Source organism: Bactrocera tryoni, chromosome 2 (assembly GCF_016617805.1).
Source record: "Bactrocera tryoni isolate S06 chromosome 2, CSIRO_BtryS06_freeze2, whole genome shotgun sequence".
In the NCBI taxonomy this organism is placed as follows: domain Eukaryota; kingdom Metazoa; phylum Arthropoda; class Insecta; order Diptera; family Tephritidae; genus Bactrocera; species Bactrocera tryoni.
This window is the reverse complement of record NC_052500.1, coordinates 22,559,320-22,586,957: the sequence shown is the minus strand read 5'-3', so window position 1 is coordinate 22,586,957 and position 27,638 is coordinate 22,559,320. Positions and strand designations below refer to the sequence as shown.

The 27,638-nt window shown below is 38.4% G+C and overlaps 2 protein-coding genes across 2 annotated transcripts; both read left to right on the top strand.

Annotated features, from left to right (window-relative positions):
- Positions 1-10,406: 10,406 nt before the first annotated feature.
- LOC120767421 (leucine-rich repeat extensin-like protein 3) lies at positions 10,407-11,004 on the top strand. Its single transcript, XM_040093464.1, has one exon. It carries the CDS (start codon positions 10,596-10,598, stop codon positions 10,884-10,886), a length of 291 nt encoding a protein of 96 aa, XP_039949398.1. The 5' UTR covers positions 10,407-10,595; the 3' UTR covers positions 10,887-11,004.
- A 5,040-nt stretch (positions 11,005-16,044) lies between these two features.
- LOC120767699 (splicing factor 1-like) lies at positions 16,045-16,377 on the top strand. The gene has a single exon (XM_040093895.1). The coding sequence runs from the start codon at positions 16,045-16,047 to the stop codon at positions 16,375-16,377; it is 333 nt and encodes a 110-aa protein (XP_039949829.1).
- The last annotated feature ends 11,261 nt before the right edge of the window (positions 16,378-27,638 follow it).

Genomic DNA, 27,638 nt, shown 5'->3' with positions numbered 1-27,638 from the left:
CAAATATATGCCAACTTTATGAATGCATATAAACTAACCTTGTTAATTGATATTATAGAAGCCTTGAAAATTGATGTTAAATACGTTTTTGGATAAATAGTGTCATAACCTTTCGAACTATAAAGCTTAACTTACGTTCACAGAAGACTTATCGCAAAAAACTTGCTGGTACCAAGCAGAACGTTCACAATATTTCTACTTGGAAACCTTGTCGTACAAGGATATTCCACAAATTGTTTTGGGTCGCCTAACAACCAGCTAAAGTTATATGAGAAATAAAATAATAAGTTTCAAACTTAGTTAAAAAGAATTACTTCTCCAAAAAGTGATCTGAGAATAGTCAAAAACAGGTTTTTATTCTACAATACAACTCAGATTGCTTTTGTGGTTGTTTTCACATAGCACGTTTGCCAATGGAGTATCCAATTTATAGAAATTATCAAGCCACTGAGGGTTTCGGAGGAGAATTGCTATCGCCATCCGAGGGATGAGAGTTTCTATCGCCATCACTATCCAATTCAAGCGTTACTCATTCCAGCTTTCTACTAGATGGAATGGTGAATTTTATGAGATCGATATCTTATTTAATTTCCATTTAATCGTATTTTAAGTTTCTGGAGCGCTTTTCTGGGAGTGTACATAAAAGATTACCAGTCGAAAAAAAAGTCCTACAATACCTCCAATGTTAATCGCGAATCGATAGACAATGCGAAAATTTGGAGTCCTTTAAAGGCGGCTTAAAATTTGTTGCTACTCTTATTTCTTCCCACTAATGGGTAAACGCAGCAAACTACCAAACTCACAGCCCACTGAGTAGCACTAGTTCCACTCTTACCCACATTGCATTAATTATAAGACTTGTCGTGTGATAAGAAGGTGGAAACTTTATGTTTAACAGGCTCTGATGTAGTTAACTCAAGAGCTCACATGCACACCTTTTCCTACCCACTTCGTGACAGCCCACACACGAACTCAACCTAAACCGGCGACTTTGTATTTTAGTGCTCATAATGCGCTTGTAATGCGTCCAACTGGGATTTATCACGGCCTAGTTTGAGGAGAGAGGACAGGCTCATATGAAGGTAGTCGCTTTCCATAGGCCTCTTTCACTTTCTTCGCTTTCGCTTGTTTAGCAAAGCTTACCGTATGTGTTTACCTGCCTTTCATTATTCGCCTCAGTCATTTAGCACTAACGGTACCAAGAGTAAGGCTGGCGGGGCAGTTCAACTCATTTTAAATGCGCGCAACAATTTCACCGCTGAGAATACTTCGCGCACGCAACTAAGCACCCACCCACCCCACGCTCACACCATAAACACACTAGTCAAAGCTTAAATGGCTGCGTGTGAATTGTAGGCGTGCCCAAGTGGTGGGCCGTTGAAGTAGCAGCGCCGACAACGCCAAAGCGGCAACAAAGTTTTAACCTCTTAGCACAAAAGTTAAACTACAGCCGAACTTCTAAATCGACGCTGGAGCTGCGTGTGCGGCGGGGGCAAGCCCGGCATTAACCCCTTTTAATGGCTAACAATGCCGAACAAAATGCTACTCAAGATTATGCGCGGCCGGTGCGGCGGCTGTGGCATGAGCTATGAAGACGTGAAGTGGTTAGCGTGGCGTAGCAGACGCTGATGAACGCTGCCGCGTAGTCGTTGTTTTTGTTGCTTTTCTATTATTACTGTTTCTATTTAACGGTTATTTTTATTGCATGCACACACAGTGCAATTTGCGGGGCCCGACTCGTTGTTATCACAGTTGTTGGAGTTGTTGTTAGTGCCAGTTTTTTCCTGCTGTTAATGCTGCTCATTTTACGGCTAGTAAATGCCATTTCCCCGAATATTGTACAGGGTGTTGTGAGGGAAAATTAAATAAATTTTGAGGTATGATGGTACCGGGACGTAAATTGAAGAGATACTTCCGTCCAAAACTCTTAACACGGGAAACAAAAAAGGACCATTGACTGGAAACTATACCGGAAACTCATGTAAAATAATCATACCCTACATTTGCCTTTAAGGAATTTATGACTTGTCTGATGATGAGATGAGGTTTGCGGAAGCGTTTACTGTCAGGAGCTATCTATCAACTCTGGCTTCAGACTTCCTTGTTTTCCAAGCCGAGGTTGCAGCCAATAAGGTAGCAATAGATTTACAGCTCCGGATTGCAGCTTCTTTCAGAGAAGTAACCATCCACTTATGTAGATAGCAGAGCGCCGATACTAGCCCTGAAATCATTAACTAGTTTGGGTGCCAGGCCACAGCGGAATTACAGTAAATTGTAAAGCTGACGAGCTAGCCACAAAAGGCACCCTAGAACCGCTATCGGTAGAATGGTCGGTGCTCCCATATCTTGCGTTCTAGTACCAGATAGCTGGGCTTCGCGGAAGCTTGGGCCATTATCGGTACATGCGCTGTCACAAAAACGCGGTTGGGAGATCACGACTTAATCACTTGGGAGCGCATACCTTCAGACATTTCACCGAACTGCCGGGAATGGAAATTAAACGCCAATTTTAATAATTTATAACTTTGAACACAGGCAGTCCAGTGCAATCTTTAAACAGCCATCTATTCTAAAATCACCTGGGTACCTACGCCGTATCTTCGGACCAAAATACACTACCAAGATCCCAATTTATATTAAATAGTCTTCATTCCCTTTTCCTTCCACACTTTTCTTGAAAACTAAAACTTCTTTTTCGCAACATTCTAAAATCTCTTTCCTTTCTTAAGTTCAATACTCATGCCATACCCTGTCAGACGACATATGTTGCGATGTACTTATGCGTCGTTTGCTTGAGGCGACCACTTCTCAGTCACTCACTTCGTAATGAGATCATAATATTTTGCAACGCCAGCGACAACAAAACCAATGGGGCTTCTAAGTGGCAACATTACATACAAACATTGTCGGAATAGCTTGACGCTTTACTAACACCAAGGAAACTGTAGAGATAATAATAATATTATTTAGTTGAAAGTGTTTGCCAACTTACAAAAGGAAACATTGAATAGATTTGGATAGTTGGAAATGTTCTCGGGTTTTTACTTGCAACATTCGTACTTAAATTTGTTTCTATATTCAACAAGCGGAATGTGAGTTATAAAACTTTTTTCTGCTTCATTGGTTCTTCATGCTACGGAAGTGGTTTCTTCGTTTGGCAAGTTAACGCCAGTGTGAAACTCGAAGTTGTTTTCCGCTGAACCGCTTTGCAGGGTTGCGGCTTTAATTTTTTTTAGCATAGCTGTCTGTTAATACTTTCGGAAATGGGGAGTCTATATAATAGCTTCGTTGATTTGGCTGCCTGTTTGGCCTTTCGATATTCCGTTGCAACACTTGGCTAAGGCAACTGTCGAACTATTGACAAACCTTTGGTCTTTGATCTCACACGTGATCCCCAATCTACAAGTTACGTCAAGTTATCATTACAATTACTAATGAGCTAAGGAGCTCCAAGGGAAACTTCTTTTCAAAAGCATTTCTATTAGTCTAAGACGTTTCATTAGTATTTTGTGCTTTTAAAAGTAGTCCTTGCAAAAGTTTCCTTCAGCTCCTAATGTACCACTTAAAGGACCTAAAATTTTATGTGAAAAAAAACCAAAAAATTTAAATAATTGACCAAAAAATGTGTTTCTTTTATGAAATTCGATGGAAGCTTACATTTTAATGTTTCAAATACACAACCTTGTTTTTAATTAAAAATATTTATTATCCTCTTTATTTTGATTGTAAATTCTTCTAGTAAGCAATTTCTTTTTGTATTTGAGGAAGGTATTATAGCTTCCTCGCAACCGGAGGTAACGTTTTCTCTTGTTTAATAAGAAGTTTTGCCAAACCTGAAAGTATTCACCCACCTTTAATCTTACCAATTTGTGAGAGTATAAAACGCTCCCTCACATTGGTACACTTTTCTTCCTTATATGATTTTTTTATATGAATAATGCTTCTAAGCGGATTTCTCCATTTTAAGTCCAGCTATGTGTGGCATCCTTTCCAAGCGAATGCTTTGCTTTATTAGAAACAAGCCTTTACTTAACTCTCTTCTTCTTCTTCTTCTCCCTCACTGGCGTAGACACCGCTTACATGGTTATAGCCGAGTTACCAATAGCGTACCAGTCGTTTCTTCTTTTTCTCGCTATTTGACGAAAGTTCGAGATACCAAGTGCAGCCAGGTCCTTCTCTACCTGATCTTTCAAACGAAGTGGAGGCCTTCACCTTCCTCTGCTTCTACCATCAAGTACTGTACTTTCAAAGCTGAAGTGTTCTCATTCATCCGGACAACGTGACCTAGCCAATGCAGCCGTTGTCTCTTGATTTTCTAAACTATGTCAATGTCGCCGTATGTCTCGCAGAGCTTACCGTCCTCGTAAGGCCGACTTATCGGATGATGTCATTGTCCATGTATCCGCACTTTATAGCAGGACAGGAATGATAAGGGTCTTAAGGAGTTTGGTATTTATTCGTCCAGAGAGGACTTTACTCCTCAATTGCCCACGCATTTCAAAGTAGCACCTGTTGGCAAGAGTGAGTCTGCGTTGGATATCAAGGCTGATATTGTTGTTGATGTTAATGTTGGACAGACAAAATTATCTACGACTTCAAAGTTATGACTGAGGCCAATGATATCAATTTCATCGGCGTACGCCAGCATTTGTTTACTCTTGTAGAAGATTGTACCTCCCTTATTCAGTTCTCCAGCTCGAATTATTTCCTACAGCCGTAGGTTGAGGAAGTCACACGATAGGGAGTCGCATTGTCTGAAACCTAGGAGAGGTCCTCATTGATCCTGATGGACCTTTTGGTATTGCTCAACGTCAGTTTACACATCCGTATTAGCTTTGTGGAGATACCAAACTCAGACATACTGGCATAGAAGCAGTTGCTTTTCGTGCTATCGAAGGCGACTTTAAAATCGAAGAAGAGGTGGTGTGTGTCGATCTTCCTTTAATTTGTCTTGTCTAAGATTTGGTGCATGGTGAAAATCTGGTCGATAGTAAATTATCGAGATCTAATAAGATCCAATCAGTTTCTTAACGGTGGGCTTCAAGTCTTTAACAATGACTCTTGATAAAACCTTATATGCGATATTAAGGAGGCTTATTCCACAGTATTTGGCCGGATTGTGGTGTCACCTTTTTACCGAAATTATAATCGTCGGTCATGCTTTTATCCAACCATATCCTGCAAAGAAGCTGAAGTATGCATCTTGTCAGTTTTTCGCCGCCGTATTTGAATAGCTCGGCCAGTAAGCCATCGGCCCCTGTCGCTGTGTTGTTCTTCAGATGGGTAATTGCCATTTAAACCGCATCACAGTCGGGCAATGGAACATCTTTTCCATCGTCCTCGATTGAGCAATCGTGTGCACCATGTCCTGTTGTTACTCTTTCAATGCCGCTCAGCAGGCTGGAAAAGTACTCCCTCCATCATTTTAGTATGCTCTGAACATCATATACTATTATATATCAGCTAGTTTGGGTCCTACAAGAATATGCTCCCACCTTGAAACATTCCTTTGGTCGCCGCATCTTTTCGTAGAATTTTTAAGCATTACCCCTGGCGGCCAGCTTCTCAAGCTCTTCATACTAACTTATTTCTGCCATTTTATTTTTATAGGTTTCTCTTAGATATTGATATCGTTTTTGTAGAACAAACCTGTTCAGAATGTATTAAATTTCATTTCAACTGCTCGAAATGTTCTTCAATAGATTATGGATTATCTTGACAAAAATATAAGTATATAGAGACACATTCGGAAAGTCGTTTGATCCTGTCATTCAGGTTTATTTGAAATTAGTATATGTATATAACCCCATATTTCCACCGATTATTCTACAAAATTAAAAGCAAGCGTTAGCTGCAGAACTCTCTTTATTACGCTCTTGTGCAACAAGCTATGTTGGTACAAAAACAATAAAAAAAACAAAATTGAACCGCAAATCAAAAATTTCTGTCAAACCGCAGAAACACTAAACTTTAATTTCCACTCAAAGCAAAAGCGACAAAAACAAAAGCAAACGCAGAGAAGAGAAGCAGAAGAAGAGGCAAATTTAAATTGCTGCAGCAGCAAGTTTGCACAGTCAGCAGTCAGTCAGTTAGCAACGCTTCGGTAGCGCTGAACACCTAAAATTTTTATAAAATGCATTTCTTAAATTGAAATGTCGTCGTCGTCGTCCTTTTGTTGTTGTTTTTGTTATTATCGCTGTTGCTGCTGTAGTTATCGTAGTTCTTGTTGTTGTAGTCGTCCTAGACGCTGCGTTTGGCCACAAAATCACAAGCAACTGTATGCAAGTGTGCGAATATTTGCACCAATCCACATGCATATGCACATGTATGTGTGCGTGTATAACTGTGCATTTACTTTTTGGTGGCGCTGCTGTCGATGCTGCCGCTGCGGTTGCAAGCTCTCAACGCAATTCCTTCGGCTTGTAGTGAAATTCCATTTAATGGCTGTGTGAAGTGACTTGTCTTGTGTTGCCACTGACAGACTGCATAGATGAAGGCGGGTGCACAGGCGCACACATACTTGTATATGAACACATATACACACATATGTATATATATGATGATATGTATGTTGCTGCGGCAAGATAATAATATTCACTTGCACATAAAATAAATATGTTACTGTATGCGTGTATTGATGTATGTGTGTGTGCTTGTACGCTGCAGCTGCTCTCATCAGAGTCCGGGTCCCAAGATACCGTGGCAGCACTTCACTGTGTAATTCACTTCGTACTCTTTAGCTGCGATTGTTGGCGGCGCCGGAGCCTTTCTGACTGCGCTGCAGCACTTCTTCTCGGTCTTAACTTCATAGCTGAGTTTTGAGTGTTGTTGTCAATTCATGTATGGTGTGTGTGTGTGTGTGCGCGCAAATATGCGTCGTGGCTATGGAGGCGTCTTTCAACTGCTTTTTCATTTCATATTCAACTCTTTTTTGCTTTGCCATCACTTGCACACAAACCCAAGCACACATATACATACACATGTGTGCGTGTGTGTTTGTATCAATTTTGGTATTCGATAAATATTTAAATTCCCTACATTTGACAGTTATCGATTTACGAGTAACTGCGTGCAGTTCTTTTATTATTTGCTTTTATTCTTCGTTTTTCTTCGTACTTTTGCATCGTCTAATTTCAACCTCGCTGTGAAAATAAAATCAGCCAAAGAAATAAATAATAAAGTTTTTGTGAGTCTCTGCATATATGGCAATGTTGAGGTTGAAAGGAGGAGAAAATTTGACAGTCGCTGTCAAGCGATTTCGTTTTGACAGTATAGCATAAATTTTGCAAGGCGCATTGACGCTGCAGCAGACATTGGCACTAACGCATACATGTATACAAAAACCTACACAAGCACACATATTTCAATTTCATGCTGTAAGAAATGAGGTGGTAATTTATTTTCTGAAATGATTTTTACTCGAAATTGTATACATACATACATTCTTATATTTAGCTAAATTTGTACCTAGGACTAGAGTTAATAAGTCGGTTTATTTTCGACAGCTTAAATGTATATATGTATAGACTTTTCTCAAAGTTACATTTCTAGTGACTTCAGGTCTTCGACCGCAGCGTTGCCTTAATCATAGGTATCTGTCATACATATTTAGTATATAAAGTACTGATAATCGAAGGAAAATCAAATTGCCTACAATTAGGCGCACGCTTTGAGATTCCACATTACAGTGATTCGATTTTTTCCCCTATAATGTCGCGTCTATGGGAAATGTTCTGCGGATAATTTTTAACAACTTTGTCTAAAATCAGCGACTCTTAAGGCGCTTTTCCGTTTTTTCGACTCTTTTGTAACGGGTGATCCAAGTAGAGGCACTTTTTTCAATAGCCTGTTTTTTGGCTAATCAAATCGTTCAACTTTATTACGAAATTCGACGTTCTATAAACAACGTGTTTCGCGCGCTTCGCTCAACTTTTAGCCAATATAATTGGCGTACCATCACCCATCTTGACACCCAGCATTCAGTATTAGATAATATTCGACCGAATAGACTACGTGCAGTACGCAGTGTAGAAAATATAGCAGTCGCAGCAGAGAATGTACACGAAAACCGTGGAGAATCGATTCGGGGCTGTCCGCAGCAAGTAGGACTGACGTATGGAATGACTTGGCGCATTTTACGTCGAGATCTTAAATTGAAAGCATACAAAATACAGCTTGTGCAAGAAGTGAAACCAGTCGACTTTCCCAACGACATCACTTTGATAATAAACATTTGAAATTAAATTTGAAGTTTCCGTGTTTTTTTTTTAGGTAAGTTCGAAATTGATCACCCTTTATATGCGAGTATTTTTTAGACCAGTGGTTTTCAAGAACAAATAAAATATATATGAATTATTGTTACAACCAAAGGTGTAGCTGTATTATGAAGATAAGGGTTCACCATTATGTTTTAAAGTGGGAAGTGACCGGCTGGCGAAAGGTGCCGACGTCAGTAATAAAACGCCGAATATTCTCTTTTCCAAGTCGTCAAGCGTTCAATTTAGGCATGAAAAAGTCAGTAAGCATGGTTCTATTGCGTTTCTCAATGACTGTGACATTATAGCCATCTTACTTTTTGCGGAAATATGGACTAATGATTCCATCTACCAATAGAACACACCAAACTTAATTTTTTGAAGACGTAACGACGTCTCAATAATGACTTGTGAATTATCATCACTCATTCAACTAAAAATTAACTTTATCGCTAAACAAAACTTTCCTTTTGGAAGTAGGAATCGGCGGCCATCTAGTTTTGAGCCGATTGAGCGATGCTTTTGCACGAGTTGGATGTTTTAAGTTCACAAACCAAAATCCGACTGAGCAAAAAGCAGTAAGACCTTTTAATTTAAATTTCGTGCGTAAGCCCATTCGTCGAAACTCTTTTTCTAGGCTGTCAGTGACATTTGTACCAAAACTGTCATCAAAATAATCATTAATGTACACGCTTGTCTTTCTGAAGTACACAAAGTGCATTCGGCGGTTTTTACGATAAGAGAAATTATGCAACAAAGAAGTTCCTTTAAATTTTGTTTGCAGAATCAAACTTCTGCTGCCGAAACGTTCAGAATATTGGAAATGGCTTTCGGTGATAATTGTTCGCCGCGAACAAGTGTTTGTGATTGGTACAAATTGTTCGAGAACGCGTTTACCACGAACCTCGTCCAGGACGGCCATCAAGATCAACTGATGATCATAACGTCATAAAAATAAAGGAATTGGTGAACCGACGATTAATAGCCAGAGAATCTTACTGGTATCTTTTTAATATCGAAAGGATCAGTGAAAACCGTTTTAAAAGATCATTTGGGCCTAGGAAAAGTGAAAGCACGATTGGTTTAAAATCACAAAACTTTTCGAAAAACAGCGTCGTGTTAACGTCTGTGAAACAATGCTTACCGACTAGCAGGATGTCATAAAACGTATTATTACTGGTAACGAGTCTTGCATCTATGCTTACAATCCGGAAACAGATTAATCGGCCGTATATCGTGGCAAAGGTGAGCCGAAACCGAAGAAATGACGTCAAAGCAGGTCGAAAATCAAAGTTATGTTGACCGTTTTCTTCGATTATCGAGGTTTGGTGCACTCGGAATTCCTTCCGACCTGCCAAACTGTCAACCAGGAATACTATTTCGTGCTATTCGTTGTTTGCGTGAAACTATTCCTAAAAAAAGGATTGAAATTCAAGCCGACAACAGTTAGTTTTTGCACCACGCTAATGCACCGTGATTTTTTGGGAGTTTTTCAACATATTTTTAACCAATATCGTGCCATAACCACAGTATTCGTCTGATTTAGCTCCCTGTGACTTCTGGAATTTCAAAAGACCGCTCCGAGGAAACCGTTTTGAGTCAATTGCAGACAATAAACATTGACTTTAACAACTATTTCGGGGATTGGAAAATGCGTTGGCGTAAGGTATTCTTTCAAATTCAGTAGTGATAATAACCCATAAGACAGCTCGGAAAAACACTTCCCTTTCTGTTTGAGCCGATGGTGGTGCTTACTGACATTTTACAACGCAATTTCATCCCACTGTAGGAGTTTGTATTTCGCCGTAAACAAAACTGTGCAAAAAGCACCCGTTTGAGAATTGCAATTCATAGTTCAACAACAAGTTTTTGAAACTGAGTCATCAATAAAAGTGCTTTCCATAAAAGCCTAATCCACATATGCGTACATGCACAGATCCACCCCACTATATTATCCACAACTGCTGAAGCCACAACAACAACAGCAACACACAATTGTAATAGTACTGGCACACCATTTTATCACCGCCACAGCGCTTATCTTTACAACACCTCTGCGCAATGCAACGCACACAGCACTGCGATAAGTAATCTCTGAATTTACGATTATTGATTTCACATATAGCCCATACACAGGTGTCACAACGATAACTAACTGCGAACATAGCGAACGCATTGCGACCAACTCTAATGAGTAGACGCTACTTCATTTATCATTAGCTGACATACACAGTAAGTCACCGGACAGCGGCAAATTAAGACGTAGCATTAGACCTGGTCGAGCAATTCAATTAAGCCGAAACAGCACTCCAACGTTTGTAAGAGAGATTGATTAGTGTAATGGCACCGCCACCACCACCACCACACGGCGGACCACCTGGACCGCCACCGGGACCACCACGGCGACCATTAGTTAAAGTGGAAATTATACCACCGTGGCGACGACGCCATCATCACCATCACCACCACCATCACTCACCGCCGCCGCCGCCACCGCCCAGCCAGCCGGTCGTTGTGGTAGTACCAGGGCAGCCACAGCCGCCACCGCCACCGCCACCATACGGCGGTGGTTACTATCCACCGCCACCACCGGGGCCTGATTCACACTACCACAATCCGCCGCGTTATTGAGAAATTCGGTAGAAGTCAATTGGAACAATTTAGTGTTTAAGTGCTGTTTTAAAGGAAATATATAGTAAGACACTTTGTGTGGTGAAATATGCATTTTTATAGTACTTATATACATATGTATGTGTATTAGTTATAATTGCTTGAAATTCTTTAATAAAATTTATTTTTTACCATACCAAGTATAAGAAATGTTAGTTTTTGCTAAAATATAACAGTTTATTTGTGTCTGCGCTGCTATCGGCCTGCAGTTATCAATTTTCATAAATAATTAATCAGCGTATGTTCTGTTTTTCGAAGGCGCTCAAGCTCAAGGGTTTAATAAAAAGCTTATAAACAATTTTTGTTTACTTCCATATTTATCTACAGGTAATAAGCGAATTTGATTGGCAGTAATTCTGCAGAATTAAACAGATATTAAGTGAAGGCCAGCGTAATCCGATTGAATAGAGCCTCTAAGGCTATATTGAGACTAGATAAATTTGATGGAGATATATTATATACCAAATATGTATGATTTAGATATTTGTTTCTTTATTTTAAGAGTTCTCCAGACTCACGGACTCATTTGATATTGAACCTTACATTAGCCGTCTTCGTGGATCGATATGGTCGAGTTTTTATTTGATCATTTGCTTCTTATTTTTCTATACAGTTTACAACTCTGGTAGATGCTTGTTAGAGCTTCTCGTTGAAAAATGAAAGCACCTATTGTCATTAGACCTACTCTAAACTGTTGAATTCTCTGAAAATCATTTTTATAATAGATATACGTATGAAGCTTTTCCATACTCTTTCGTGAGAACAAAGAAAAAACTGTTTGATATTATATAGTTCGAACTAAAAAGATACTACTTACATTTAACCCCAATACCAAGTTGTACAACCTAGTAACTGAAACAATCATATGTTTCGTGAATACCTTTATTAAATTCTTATTCAAGCTCCTCCGCTTTCTTTACCCACCTTTTCGTGCAAAATCTATGCCCGAGTATGCCATATCGTAAAGTAAACAACAAAGCTTTTCCCACAAGTAGATAAGGAAATAAATAATACTTTTTTCTGGTCACTCTAAGAAGAATGTATATCAAAAGCTTTTTTCACGAAGTGGCCAAAGATTTGCTTGCAAACGAATGTTTTATAAGCTTTTGTAATACTAAAGGGTGATCCAAATCAAAGTTCCCTACTTTTTTTTTAAAGAAAACACACAGAAACTTCAAATTTAATGGGGAATGTTTATGATCATTCAAAAGAATGAAGATTATGTCCTTCAAATATTGGCGTAGTTACCTCTCAGATAATCCGTTCGTTGAGTCCAATTTTCGATGACTCGTTCGAGCATTTCGACTGGTATCTAGGGAATGACACGAGTGATGTTTTGCTCCAAGTCCTGAATCACGGGATTGTACGCCAAGACTTTAGACTTTAATACCTGCTCAACGAAGTATTCTCTCAATAATTCCACTGATTGATGCGATGCATGGAAAGTGGCGCCGTCTTGTTGAAACCAAGTGCCGTCGAGATCATGAGTTTCAATTTCAGGCATCAAATAGTCGGTTAACATGACTCGGTTACGTTCTCACCGGCATCATTTTTAAAGAAATATTCCGATGATTCCACAGCCCCGAAAACCAAGCATTCATAAGTCTGGTCACGAAAAGTGTTGCGTTTTATGAGTGTAGAGTCCTCCGCTAAGTAGTCAAGCATCTCTTTTCTGACCTACTTATATTCGAAGACGTTTTTGCAAAAGATACAGATCTTTTGATACGAGTCTAACATTGACACGCTTCATACCCAAGACATTAACCCAATTGTAAGAGATCGTCAGGCAACCATTTTTCATTTTCAGAAAAATTGCTAGGATTTCCAATAGTATATTTCTACATACAATAAAGATGCTTCAAGATTATTTTTCGGATTATGCTTCTCCTCCTTCTCTTCTCCATAAAAATCCATTTTTTTTTTTTTTTTATTTTTTTTATAAGAATATAATAAATTTTTTATTATATATAATTACTTTCTGTTTTTAGGGCTCCTTATGGAAATATGTAAGTGCTCAAATTGAATAGAACGATTATTAAGCAATAATTTTTTTTAACTTTAAAATATTACTTACATATATAATTTTTCAGAAGTCACATATTTATTTGTATTTTTATATTATATGTATTTTTGCTTTTCATTCGAGAATGAACTTTAGTAAATTTTTATATTAAAATTTACATTTTTACATTAATTTGAATATTTAAAAGAGTTAAAAGAAAATGTCAATGCGTAAGTGCATATCTAGTTCAATTTTAAGTTCTCTGAGAGCGCTTTTATTGCATGCGAAAAGTGATGAAATGAATTATGCACACACATACCTTAAAAATAATTTACTTGAGTCTATAACAACTAATCAGTTAAAAGTGAAGATATAAGCTAATTCTTTTATTATCCTTTTAGGTTCCAAATACCTGCAAAAAACAACAAAACCACGTGAGACTGCGAGCTTATGCACATGCGAGTTTGTTGAAATAAGTTGCATCAAATGAGCTAACGAGCATTTGAAATGAAATATCGCATGCGCGTAAATTATATCACGAGAGCCTCTCCGCTCATAACTTATCACAACGAAACAGTACACAATAGAATAACTTAATTATCTCATGAAATGTCAGTTGTGTTTGAGCGCTGATGAGAAGGATATGCGCTCTCGAATAACGCAAATGAGCATCAATGTCATCTATAACGGATAAGCTCTTCAGTTTATGTGCAACGAAATCAAGTGAAACAATTTTTCCACGTGAAAATTAGTGCGCATTATTTTATGGTAAAAAATAAGTGTTTTCAAGTGTTTAGTGGATATTTTTGTGAAATTTTAAATTGTAAGTTAGTGCGCGTTGTGTTAAAATTAGTTAATTTATGTAGTGTTTGTGAATAAAGTGTTGTGATAGTTTCAGTTAAAGTTTGTGCGCGTTTGAAGGTCATATTTCTGTTGGAGCGCAGTGTGAATGGCGAATGTCGAGACTGCTTTATGATCGGAAAATCAACAAGGTAAGGTAAGTCAATATTACAAATACATGCATGCATAAACATGTCCATAAATGCGCAAATTAGTTATGTACTTATAAGTCCATACAAACAATACACTTTAAATTCGATTTAAGATTTTTGCTTGGTGCACAGAAAATGTCCAAACCTTTAAGTTAAAAATGATAAAAAATTATATACATTTTTATGTTCATTTCAAGTAGTTTCCGAACTGTCTAGTCCTGTTGAAGTTATATTGAAATGTGCGTATAAGCACGAATCATAACGTGGTCTTATGTGGTTATTCATTCATTCAGGGATTTTCTCCCATAATTAAAACTTGAAATACGTGTATTAATCCTGAGGTGACTGTAAAAATAATAAAATAACTACAAATTATATGCGTGGAACTAAAATAAAGTGAAATTCTGAGAATGCAGTCATGAATAAATGTTTTAAGAAGAAAAAAATCAACAATTCTTCCAAAATTCAGACTTCTTAATCTTTAATTATATATTTTATCCCACAAATTTTATCAATATTGCAATAATTCTGTGAATTTATCATCAAAACTGAAAATCAAGAAAAAACGTTAACTATACACTGTAGGAATCCGATCTTCTGAGATTGCATTTTTGCTTTAGATAATGATCCATGGCTGATTTCGTGAAAATATCTCATAAAATTAAAATTTTTTCCATGCACGCTTGTTCTGTTTGTACTATAGTGGTCTACTACTGGTGGTTCCGAGAAATGAGAAGCTTCTTGAAGAGAAAAGGACGTACAGAGGAATAGACGGAAGGACAGACACACGGACAGACAGACGGACATGGCTAAATCGACTCAGTTTTCCATTCAAATATATGATTACGCTGGTTCTGTTTGTATTATAATGGTCCGATACCTACGGTTCCTACAAATCAGAAGCTTCTAGATATGAAAGGATGTACAGAGGAACAGACGGACGGGCAGACAGGCAGACATGTCTAAATTGACTCTGCTCATCAACCTGATCATTTATATATTTGTATATTTTATAATGTTTCTGACGTTTCATTTTTGGTGTTACAAACATCGTGGCAAATTTAATATACCTTGCTCAGCATACAAAAAATATTTAAACCGTTTCAAAATTTCACCAAACTTTTTTTAATTATAAATATCCATCAGTCTTCTTACATTAGGTTCGGTAAGGTTAATTTGGTAGGCCAATAGACCAGTTTTGGTCCTTTGCGATACCACATGGAATTCAGTTGCTCTGCGACCTCACTATCAATACCCACTCCAGTGTAACATATCGTGGGGACCCCAGATGCATACAGCATAGTTTTGTCAAGTGCACAAGAGATGATTCATTATTTCCCTGGTGCCTTGCTCTATACATTCCTTGCAGTCTACCAGACAGTGAGCAGTTAGTATTCCGGTCATATTTCTACAGTCTCTTCTATCGATTGCAAATAGGAATTGCGGTTTTTGTTTTTCTTTACCATGTCATTAAATATTACCAATTTCGGAATATCATCCTTGGCAATCTCGTCCACTATTTCAATGCCCTCAATGCCTTTGTGGCCTGGCACCCAGAGAAGTGAAGTTGCTTACTACAGAAATTAGTTGAACAGCTGGCAACTCTTTTTCAAATTCTACGAGAGCACCTAAAATTCGTTGAGCAATGCACCTAACTGTTCTTCTCTTTCTATTTTTTTATCTTCCTGAAAATATCCATTAACATTTATTTAAGCTTCAATGCAAAATTTCGCGCTATCACCATCACTCGCATTGATAAAAGTAATCACGCATAATTTGTCTAACCTTATCAAACTTATTTGGTGCGCACAAACCAACATCCATGGCCACATAACTTATCAGCCAAAACTGACTCATAATTAATGCCGCCAAGAATCCCCGATTTTTATTTGTGCGTATTTCGGTTTGCACCTAAGTAATCTACCTCAAATCAGTGGTTTAACACTTTTGGTTATATGTAAACAATTACGCCATTGAACTGGCAGTTTCAACGCAACACTTCCAGCAAATAGACGTCCCAGAGCAAACGACAGCTGCTGGCATTCAAATCGCGTACGCTGCAGTGCGCCTCTAAAAGGCAGAATTTTTGGTTTACTTATTGTTTGATTGAATTTAATTGCGTGTCATGCCGCCACCGATAGTATACTATGAAGATCCATATTGCGATCGCGCTTATTATAACAATCGTCGTCCAGGTTTTGAGATTGATATTTTTCCCGGAGGGATTGTCGATGCGTTCTTTAATCGGCCTCCTCCACCGCCGCCGCCGCCTCGGACTGAGATCGTAGTTATGACTCAAGGTAATGCTGCCGGCTATCCGCCACCACCTCCTCCACCTCCGCCATATATGCCGCCACGAGCACCATACTACAACAACAATAATGGCGGTTATAATAACGGCGCTGGCGCCTACGGTTATCCGCGACACTACAATAATCCGCCCAATCCGCGTTGGTAGCACTGAAATGCCTGAAGGAATTCGCGTGCAAATCAGTGACAGTGAAAAACTGATTGAAGACAATTGTACATACTTCAATTGAAATTCTACTGAGTGATGTTTGTTATGGTTGCTCAATAAAAATGTTTAATAATTTTAAGTTATTTATTTATTTAATAAAGCGATGTTTGTTGTTTTAAGAAATGTGAAGCTTTTCGTAAGTGTTTAAAAACCGTCTTTTTATCAGCTGTTTTCAGAAAGGAATGCTTAAGATATTTTCCATTGTCAATAATTTATATGTTAAGGTTTAAGTGTTGAAAAGCTTGTTTCTTCATTAACTTCATCATTGCATTAAGTAGCTTTACCAGTGTAACACATGAAATATTAAGCGATTTTCGTAAATTTTTTTGAAAGAAATTACTCGATTGAATGCTTCGAACTTCTTTACACGTCATAAGGTATATTTTCCGCTATATTTGAAGACTTTTTTTTAACTAAAATATTGAAAAATAACGGAGTTTTGTGCATCCTTCGGAGGTGCCAAAAAAAGTGCCCAACTGCTGACATGATTCTGAATGAATAGCTCAAACAAAAAAATGGTCGTTTTTTAATGCCAAATTAACAATTTGCAACCAATCAAAAAGATCGTTTGTCATTGTATAGTAAATATGTTTAACAATACTCAGTTTTAAGTCGATCGGTTATATTCTCGTTCAGTTATGACGTCAGCGATTTTGAAAAATGTCGGTTCGAGAAAAACGCGTTCAAAAACGTCAAAGTATCGCGAACTTTGTGTTTTTTCAAAAATTATTTATTTATTCATGAATATCTATTTTGTCCCCTTCAAAGTAATCCCCATGAGATATTATACACTTGTGCCAACGGTTTTTCCAATCTTCGAAGCACTTCAAAAAATCATTTTTTTTTTATCTTCTTCAGCTCCTCCTTCGATGCCGTCTTTACCTCGTCAAAAGAAGCGTAACGTCGTCCTTTCATGGGCCTCTTCAGTTTAGTGAACAAGAAAAAGTCACAGGGGGCCAGATCTGTTGAATACGGTGGCTGTGGCATCATTAGTGTGTTGTTTTTGGCCAAAAAGTCGCGCACAAGCAACGATGTGTGAGCGGGGGCGTTATCGTGGTGCATAAATCCGGGCGTTTCTGGCGGATTGCTTCGAGCAAATTGCGCATAACTTGCAGGTAATATTCTTTATTGAGCGTTCTTCCCTGTGGCAAGAACTCATGATGCACCACGCCCCTGCAATCGAGGAAAACTGTCAGCAAACTGTCGCGATTCTTTTTGAACACACCTCGTATGCTTGTACCTGTGAGCGGTCGGTCTTTAAAACGCTGCCAACCAAAAAGTATTCAAGATACGACCTTACAGATTTCACAGGATATCTTTGGAAATATAAGCTATCGAAAAAGCAAAAACAATTTTTTTTTGAAATTGTCACACTGGTATAGCCCCTTACGTCCCAAAATAAACCGCAGTTTCTGCAATTACCTCGTTATTATTGCTAAATTTCTTTCAAGCGAGCATTCTCTTGAGGTCTCACAATCGGAAATAGTCACTGGAGACCAAATCTGGGGAAAAAGGTTAATGCGGAAGCAATTCGAATGCCAATCCTTGAAATCTTTACATTGGATTCATTGATTTGTGACACAGTGGGTTGTTTTGATGAAACAGCACTTTCTTCTTCTTCAAATGGGACCGTCTTTTTCGATATTTTGTATTTCAAATGCACCAATAATCCAATGTAATAGTCGCTGTTAATGATTTTCCTCTTTTGAAGATAGCAGATGAATATTATACCACATGCGTTCCGAAATACAAACCTTATAATCTTGCCAACCGACTGTTGCGTTTTTCCACGTTTTGGAGCGGATTCATTGTGTGCAGTCCAATCGGCTGACTGTCGATTGAACTTTGGAGTTAAATTATGGAGCCATGTTTCATCCATTGTTACATATCGACGCAAAACTCCGAGTTTATTACGCTTGAACATCTCCAAACATTGCCCCGGATCATCAACTCGTCGTTGTTTTTGGTCAGAAATGAGCTCGCTCAGCGCAAAGCTTTTGCATACCCAAATATTCAATCACAATATATCCAATACGTTTCTTTGAAAACTTTAGAGCCACAGCTCTCTCGAACATTTTCACTTTAGGAGCATCCGAAACTATTTTGGGGACCTTTTCGATATCTTCAGCCTCTTGAGGACGTCCACTGCTTTCATGTTGTTGTTGTTATAACGGTTATCAATCCCCGTTAGGATGGCAAAGGTTATCTGTGATGTCGTCGACGTCATCTAACGGAAGGCCCAGGAAACGTACTGTTTCGACGGGGTCGGACCAACGGGAAAAGGGTGTTAGATGAGTGGCGTTGTCAGGTCATGCAAAGAGGTGGTCAGTGTCATGCGGAGGCTCGGTGCATGTAGGACATACATTGGATATGTCGGGGTTTATTCTGGATAAGTAGGAGTTTAACCTGCTACAGTATCCAGAGCAAAGCTGCGCTAGGGTCAGTCGCGTTTCTCGCGGCAGCTCGACCACTTCTTCTGCAATGGATGGTGATTTGATTCCAAAAACGCCATTAACTGGAAGGTAGTCGGTGAAGGTGTTGATAGCTCCACTGCGAGTGGCGGTCAGTATCTGTCGGAAGTTAGTAGCGCCCGAAGTCCGGTCGGCGTACTGTTCAATGTTGTCGACGTATTTAAGGGAAGACCTCTTGATGTTCCTAGGAGGCGGTTCCGCTTCAAGCAGGTGGCTGCAAGGGTGATTTCTACGAAAACATCCTAGCAGGAACTGCTTCGAGAGGAATTCATTATGATCCTTAACTGGGAGCATAATCGTCTCACTATGTAGGTGTTCGATGGTAGACATTCTGTCGTGGTCCAGAGTGCAGTGTTCTGGCAGGTCTGAAGTTTCTTAATCTGCGTACCACTGCATCCAGGCGACCATACTGGTGCGGCGTAATTGAGAACCGGCCGGCCGATTGCCTTGTATGTTGCCAACAACGTCTCTTTGTCTTTTCCCCATGTGCTGCCGGCTAGTGACTTGAGGATTTTGTTGCAGCTCTGTACCTTGGCGATAATCGCGGTCGTATGGGGAGTGAAGGAGCATCAACTATCAAAAGTTACAGCTAAAATCTTAGGATTATTGACTGTCGGAATTTTGATGCCATCGACTGCAATATTAAGCTGAAATCTATACTCTTTCGTCCATTTCGTAAATATGGTCGCTGTGGATTTGGTGGGGGAATGTGTTCGATTCCATGCAGTGAGGAAACGAGAAAGGTCGGAGAGATAGCCGTTTACTTTTGAACACATACCATCGATTCCATTGCCCGACGTCAATATCGTGCAATCATCAGCGTACGAGGTTATGGAATCTCCCTCTGGTGGCTGTGTTGGAGTTTCGAGATGTAGATGTTAAACAGTAGCGTTGAGAGGACACCCTGTTTAATTCTTCTCAGTTTAGATGTTTCACCTCGAAATAGTACGGATGATTGCCGACCGCTCAGGTAGTTCATAGTCCACTTCATCACTCCTGGAGAAAGCGTAGTTTTTTCGATGTCCTGCAGTAGCGTTGTGTGCCTTCAGTGCTTATTTGGCCTCGTTCAAACTTAGTAAACCACTTTTCAACCGTTGATATCCCTGGTGCAGTGCCCAAATAATGTTGACCAATTCAAACTAGAGCTGGTTAAAAATGTGATAGTCTATTTCGCTGAATTCCGAGACATTATTGTGAAGATCTGCAAGAAATTTACTGATTCTTTAATTAGTAGAACCAGAAGCACGCTCAGGATCAAGGTAATGCCTTTCGCTTTAATCCTCTTTGTATTTAATAAAAAAAAACATTGACATTGCCTGCAACGACGCCATAGCACCCTAGTCAGGTGCTTTTTTATATCATAAAAGTGTACACAGAGATCTGGTAATATCTGAATTTTGATCGGCCAGTTTAAATGGCAGTTAAAGTAGTACAATCCGAACAATATGTTAAGAGATTGTAGCAAGGCCTAAAAAAGTTTATCATTGAAGTTTATTCATTGAAGAACTTAGTTCTGATCGTTTAGTTTCTATATCAACCATCTCAAAAATTTCTTCAGAAATCATAGTAATGCTTTAGATAATACTCATACTACATGCGAAATTTTGTGAACAAATCTTGCCAAATAAAAAGGTTTTCATTACAGTTTGTGTGGCAGCTATAGTGTTCTGATATAGGCGGCTCCGAAAAATTAACAGCTTTTTGTTGAGAAAAGATATCTTAAAAACTGAGGGACTAGTACGCGTATACATATGTATATAGACAGTCGCCGGATGACTAAATGAACCCAGCTCGTCATGTTTATCATTTATATTTACATTTTACAAGGTCACCGGCGTTTAAATATAGTTATGCACGTCATCATAGTCTTAATCAGTACAAAGTATAAAGTCTAAAACAATTAGTCACATCATAAACAGAATAAATACTAATAATATGTGTTTGGGTATAAAATTTCACGCTGGGAAGCACCTTCAATGGCCATGTAGACTGTACTTTGTAATTAAAATAATTTTCTTTGTTAAAAAAGCTTTTCGCACGCATAACACATATGACTTCGTGATGGGTGAGACCTCGCATTAGCACCTGAATGTTTACGCCAGAGGTATTTATAGTTATGCCTTTGGTAAATATTTTGTTTTTGTCGGCAAAAAAACAAAAGAAGCTCCGCGTGGCTTAATTTCAAATCAAAGCGATAAATACATTCGTAAACATTGCATTGAAACAGTTATGTTGACTCACGCAACGCTACATGAATACCTAATATTCTTATCAAGCCATAATCCGGTAGGGGCTTAATTCTTCACACAGTCAGTTATATCGTTATTCCACGAAGCTCCCAATAACATAGCCATGATAAAATTTTTGATCGATCGCTCCAATTAGTAATATCTGCTTTTCGACAGCACAATAGATAGACGAGTAACATCGGAATTTCTGTTTTAAATATTTATAAATTAACATTTCGTATGTTATCGCTCAGTTGTAAACGGTCAGTCTAACGGTCGCTAGTAAGTGGAGCACTCAGTAACAAAAAAACAAACGTCGTAAACGCAAAATGTCTTTCTTCCATCATCATCACGATCGCCCCAATGTTGATGTTAACATCACCGAGAATATAAACGAACCCGGCTACCAACAGCCCTACCAACAACCTTACCAACAGCCCTACCAACAGCCTTACCAACAGCCCTATCAACAACCATACGGCCAGGTGACGGAGCGCGTTGAAGTGATTAAGGAAGGTCCTTACGGTAATGTTGAGGTGGATACAATTACAGAACGTGTGCGACCGGATGGTACCGTGATTGTGGAGGAGGTCAGACGTGAGGGTTACAACTCGGGCTGGTAGTGACAAACTGAGATTGCAGTTATAATTTTATGAAAAAAAATTTTGTATTTTCTGTTTTGGTTTAGAAGATCGTATATATTATTTAATGGTGACCAACTTTTGGTGTATTTTAAAAGTATTTATATTGACATGAGGTGTATGTGCATGTTTCATAGAAAAATAAACTCATTGCTCGAAATTTTGCTATGAACATTTCTTGTGAAGTTTATCCAAATTATTTTTTTCAACTCTCTCTTCACTTTGTGTTTTCGTAGCAAATAACATATTTTGGAAAGCATTAGCATTTTGTTTCTTTAATACTGACCTTCGAAATTGATAGCCATATCACATATTATGATTATTCTTCTTGATTGGCATAGTCGATGCGGTTATAGTCGAGTTTACAACAGTGCACCAGTCGTTCTTCCTTTTCGCTGCTTAGCGACAATTGGTGATACCAAGCGAAGCCAGATGCTTCTCCACTTGGTTTTTCCGAAGAAGTAGCAATAACGCTCCGAATATTCTCTTCGAAGGAGTCAATCGTCTCGGTCTTATCCGCGTAGACGAGCGATTTCACATGACCTCACCAGATAAAACCTTTTTTTTTTCACGTGCCCTTTCAACTAAATGAGAGCTTAATTGCTGAACAAAATTTTCTTGTGAAAATTGGGATCGGTGAACATCTGTTTTTGGACCCATTCACGGAAATTGCAACAAGCTTTTGATGGTCGCTGGGCTTCAATTCTTTCTGTTGCTCTTGAGTTGAATTATCTAAGCCCGAAAACCATGACGCTTCCGCAAAATCTTTCATTAAGTGGATCTCTGCCGATTGTTGCGCGCTATGGCGGATAGACTCATTCGGGTCTTTTTCGGTACTCTGCTCAACACAGTAGCACAGCAGCAATAGGGTCTTCGATGCACTCAGCAAAGCGTCGTTAACGATCCGCATTAACCACAAGGGGTTCATGGAAATTCCGACTCTGCTGGGCGATTATGTTCACCGAATTTTGAAGAAGTGCGCGATGCGTCACACAAATCGAACTATTTAAAAAAGGCAATCTCTAAAGCGTGTAAAAACGCAACAGTCGGCTGGCAAGGAGAAGACGCCCATAATTTAAGACGCACATGAAATAATTTTTGTTGACTAAAGTGAAAAAGGAAGGACCGTTAGACCGTTTGGAGCACGAAATCGCTGAAAAACGGCTTGAAGAAAAAGAAAGTGCTATTTCACCAAGGCAATGCAATATGCTTCCACATCCACCACATTTTTTAAATCTGGCTCCGACTTACCATTTCATATTCTCAGATACTAAAAAAATCTCGCTGGTAAGAAATTTTCATCAAATGTACAGGAGACCGCCGAAACTGAGACCTATTTCAAAGCAAAACACAAACCTTACTTCTAAATTGTATAAAAAAAATTGTAGGGTCGCTATAGACAGTCTGTCACCCTCGAAGGGAACTATGTTGAATAAAAAAAACGAATTTAGCCAAAAATATTTGTTTTAATATGGTAGGCCGGTGACCTACATCTGAAGTTATTGGTAGCTTTGAAACTGTTGTTTAAAAGGGATTCATTGTTATATCCTGTTTGTCGAAGTTATTGTCCAGCGTTAGAAAACGACGGTGCTCTTAGAATATTGCGTAAAAATTTGATTGATTTTTAAGCTGTTTTATGCTCAAAAACTCTTTCTTACTCACTTTCAAAGAAAAAATAGCATAATGCCGAAACTTTTCTGACCAGTACATTTTTAGCCTGAAATTTTTCCTCTAATCTTTCCGTTTTCTCTCTAAATCGATGATTCAACGTATTCAACCTGTTCTTGTACTACACTTTTCAATAGTATTAGAAATGTGAGCATATTTTGTCCTGTAGTTTCTGTCATATCTGCTTAAACTGCTTAAACGATTATTGTTGAATATCTAACAATGACTAAATTCAACTGTAAAGTGAAGTTTGCTGGAAGTAAGTCGAGCAGAAACGTTTGATATCCGTAGGAAGAAGTTGAAATTTCCAAACTCAACGAAAGTGTTGACAGAAGTTGTTGCTTCATTCAAACGTTATTGGGAAATGCAAATACATACATAAGTCGACTTGGAAATACCTGAGGTATTTAATATGCTTTTGATACATATGTGGTCGTAAACTGGCATACGAACGACATAACATTTCGAGATTTCCATGTGCTGTATTTTGCAAATTTCGCTTATTTATCAAACTTTTTTCTCCTACGGAAATTAGATTTCCTGCACGACACTTAAATAGCTAGATATGCTATCTGGATGCTTAAATATATAATTATGTGTAAATATAGCATAACAGCGCTTTGCTTAAAAATTATTATCCAGATATTTAATAATTATATGTAGCTTCTTGTATGAATAAATACATAAGGCGCCACTTCTCAGGTATTAAACTCTTTACTCCTTTCCTCACTGAATAATATTTACAATTTATTAAAGAAATATTCATCGATTGCTATCAATATTTTTCAAATTCTATAAAGCGGATATCACAAAACCGTTAAAGTATATTTAAGCATGTGTTCTCCACAATCGCTCGCAAAGCTCTACAGAGAAGTTTCTGCTAAACTGCCGTGATTCGATAGCGCTTCTGTTATATAAATACTCCAAAATATTTTATTTTTGATAAATTATTTTTTAAAAGAATTTTTGGTCGAAGCTTTCTCGTTTTACTCTCCAAAATATTAGTGGATTTATTAAATTTTACCATGTATACCATCTGTTCGAATCTAAGCCAGACTACCAAAATAAAACTTTTTCAGGTATTTTAAAACAAAAATCTTTTGTAGTCTCCAAAACAGGCTCTTTCTCAGCCAACATCAGCATGCTAAAGGTTTATCCAATTTCGTCCTGTTTTCGACCCTTCGGCTTTAGGATGATTAGGCACAGAATTTATACTTTCAAAAACAGAAAAAAGTCGCAGGGAGCAAATCTGGAGAATATCGTGCTGTGGGATGAATCTCGTTTCTTGTTACCCAAAAATTCTGTCACAACTTTTGATGTAATTTTTCGGTTTTAACTCATTTTGGAGGGTCATTCACCAGATTGTGGGACAGTCTCCACAGCACATTCATAAACCCGTGCTTATTCAACAGTAGTAATGCCTCTGATGAATGTAGGGTCCTCAGGTACTTTCTCAAGTTTTTCCTTTGCCACCTTTACGCGACGTCGTTTGTGCAAATGATTCAGGTCTTTGGGTAAGAGTTCTTTCCAATAAAATAAGCATTTCAAGCACGGTACAGTCAGTTGATCTGTTCTATTTGAATCTAATTGAGTTCGATTTGAATCCATTGGAATTGAGAACAACATATGTATCTCTGAATCATTTACAGGTATGCCTTGCGAGTGGCGGTAACACTGGCTCCATTTTCGGTTTTAAATATGAGATGTGTTCAGAAAATAATGTAATTTTGAAATTTCGCTAGTTCATGTTGATGTACATGCCCCTAAACTACGATAAATGTGTATATTCTTGCAACATGTTGCTACAGAGTATAATAGGTTTGTTCCCCTTACGGTTGTACGTATCACCCAAAACTAAGCGAGATATTGTAGGTATTTCTTGGCAAAAAAGTAACGCGAAGTTCGTAAATGGACGTAATCGGACCACTCTTTGGATTCCGATTTTCTGTTTGACGTTTTGTGCCTTAAAGTATAAGCGGCTTCAAGATGGCAATAAAGACGTTGCAGATGATGAGAGGCCCAGACGCCCCAGCACATCAACAACCGATAAAAAAGTGAAAGCAATGGTTATGAATGAAGCTTGCCTCAAGATCAAACGGTTAATTTGGCACACTATGTACAAGTTCAACGCCATTTATGTGAAGCATCTCCGAAACACTCGCCCGAATCTGTGGAAGAACAATTCATGGCTTTTCACCGCGATAGTTCACCTATTCACACTTCGTTGCTTGTTCGTGAATTTTTGGCCAAAAATAATACTTTAACTATGCCCCAGTCACCATATTCACCAGACTTGGCTTCGTGTGACCTTTTCCTACTTGCAAAAACAAAGAGAATCTTAACGGACAGTCATTTTTTAAAGACGCATCGCTGAGAGAACTAAAAGTTATACCAAAAACTGAGTTTAAGAAGTGTTTATACGATTGGAAGAACCGCTAGCATTTTGACTATTTGAAAGGTGAGAACGGAAAAGGAAAAAGAAGAAGGAATAAATATTTTTTCCAAAAAAGAAAATTCAGGTTTTAAATATTTTGAGCACATTTGGTACCTATGCGTAGACCAAAAATACCTTCCGCATTCAAATGTTTTTGTTGTAGTGGCAAGTAACGTTAATGAAGTAGTTGCGAAAAAATGGTGCGGAATTGACAGTCCTTGGACGTGTAAAATGCTGGGTTCATTACGGTTACTTATATCCGATTGTTGTGGGAACGGTTTCAGCATTCAAATCTCAACAGACGTTTACTGTTGCATCTTACTAAAAACAACCGTCAACTTTCCATGTAATCTGAAGTTTAATATGCCTAGGATAATAGGATTCCTGCGAATTCAATAAAAATTCCAACAAATTAAGGTCAGTCCGCACTCTACTCCAGTCAATACCATTAAAGTATTAGCAGACATTCAAAGAAGTGCAAAGGCTTAGTAGTATGAAGCAAATAAAAAATCCAAGCTAATGCATTGGCATTCAGCATGCAAAACAGCTTTATTCTCGTAAACTACAACAACTACCGCTACAAAGCCACCCACCAAGCTGTTAAGCAATGTTACCGGTTTAATACCCCACACGCGATTCAAATGCAATTAAAATGGACGAAGCGGAGAAATTGCGGTCGGAAATACTTCGCTTTCGCCAGCTCAGTCGCTTCTAATATTACCGTTACCCATACACTCAATGCTTTTGCCGCTCCAAAGTAACTTTATACTATTGTGCTATTGTTTTTGTAACATATTATTTATTATAACATGTTGTTGTTGCAATGAGGGCTGCATGAAATGATAGACGCCGACGCCGTCTCGCACGCCACAACTAACTACATAAACTGACCTGGTCAACATGTAGCGCCGTAACAAACCGACGAAGCATGCAATCGCGACCCTGCAACCATTCAACCAAGTCGCCGAGCCATGTAAGGGATCAGACATATGTATTAGTTTAAACATGTTTGAGTATTTGAACTGTGTTAACATGCTGCGGGTGGGGTTAAATATGATTTATGAAGTGGCAAAAGTCGTGTTTTTTAAAGGCTACGCTGATTTTGTAGCAAAGCGAAAGAGATTAGCAGTTGTTGTTGACGAGCGAAAGGCACGAGTATCAAGTGGATTACCATTCTGTAGATATGTATGTTTATAGGAGACAATTTGTTTTCATTAAAAAACACTAATAAATAAAAACAGAGTTTTTTGTTTTTGTATTTTTGTATATATACTAGGCAGTGTAGTTTACATGATCCTTAATGTTGTTCTTTTTACGTACTACAATTCTCTAAGCTTTCAGTTCCAACCACGTCTGAAGTAACCTTTATTTAAGGAGCCTAAATATATTTTACTACATTCCCAATAAAACATTTAAGCAGACTTGACAGTTAGCCACGGAGACATATTGGTCTGTTGTTGCATGATAAAACTAGAAGAGCTGACAAGGCACCACACCTCGAACGCGTCCATTTAAGATATTCCCCAAGAGATCCCGTTCCCACGACAGTGGGGTCTTCGTTACCGGAACGGACCCGAAATGTCAGCTCGGCATAATTCTTCAGAACCCAATCTAATGCTAGTCAGTAAGTCGCTATATTACATTTCAGTCCAGCATGCCAATCTCGATTAATTTCAGGCATACTGCTTCTTTCCCTATGGTCAGCATAGCACATATCCGAACCCTCACCTTGCAATTCCTAATCAACTTCTAGCAAATT

Excerpts from the sequence above, each read along its gene's own strand:
- LOC120767421 (XM_040093464.1), top strand. The coding sequence starts at position 10,596 with ATGGCACCGCCACCACCACCACCACACGGCGGACCACCTGGACCGCCA.
- LOC120767699 (XM_040093895.1), top strand. The coding sequence starts at position 16,045 with ATGCCGCCACCGATAGTATACTATGAAGATCCATATTGCGATCGCGCT.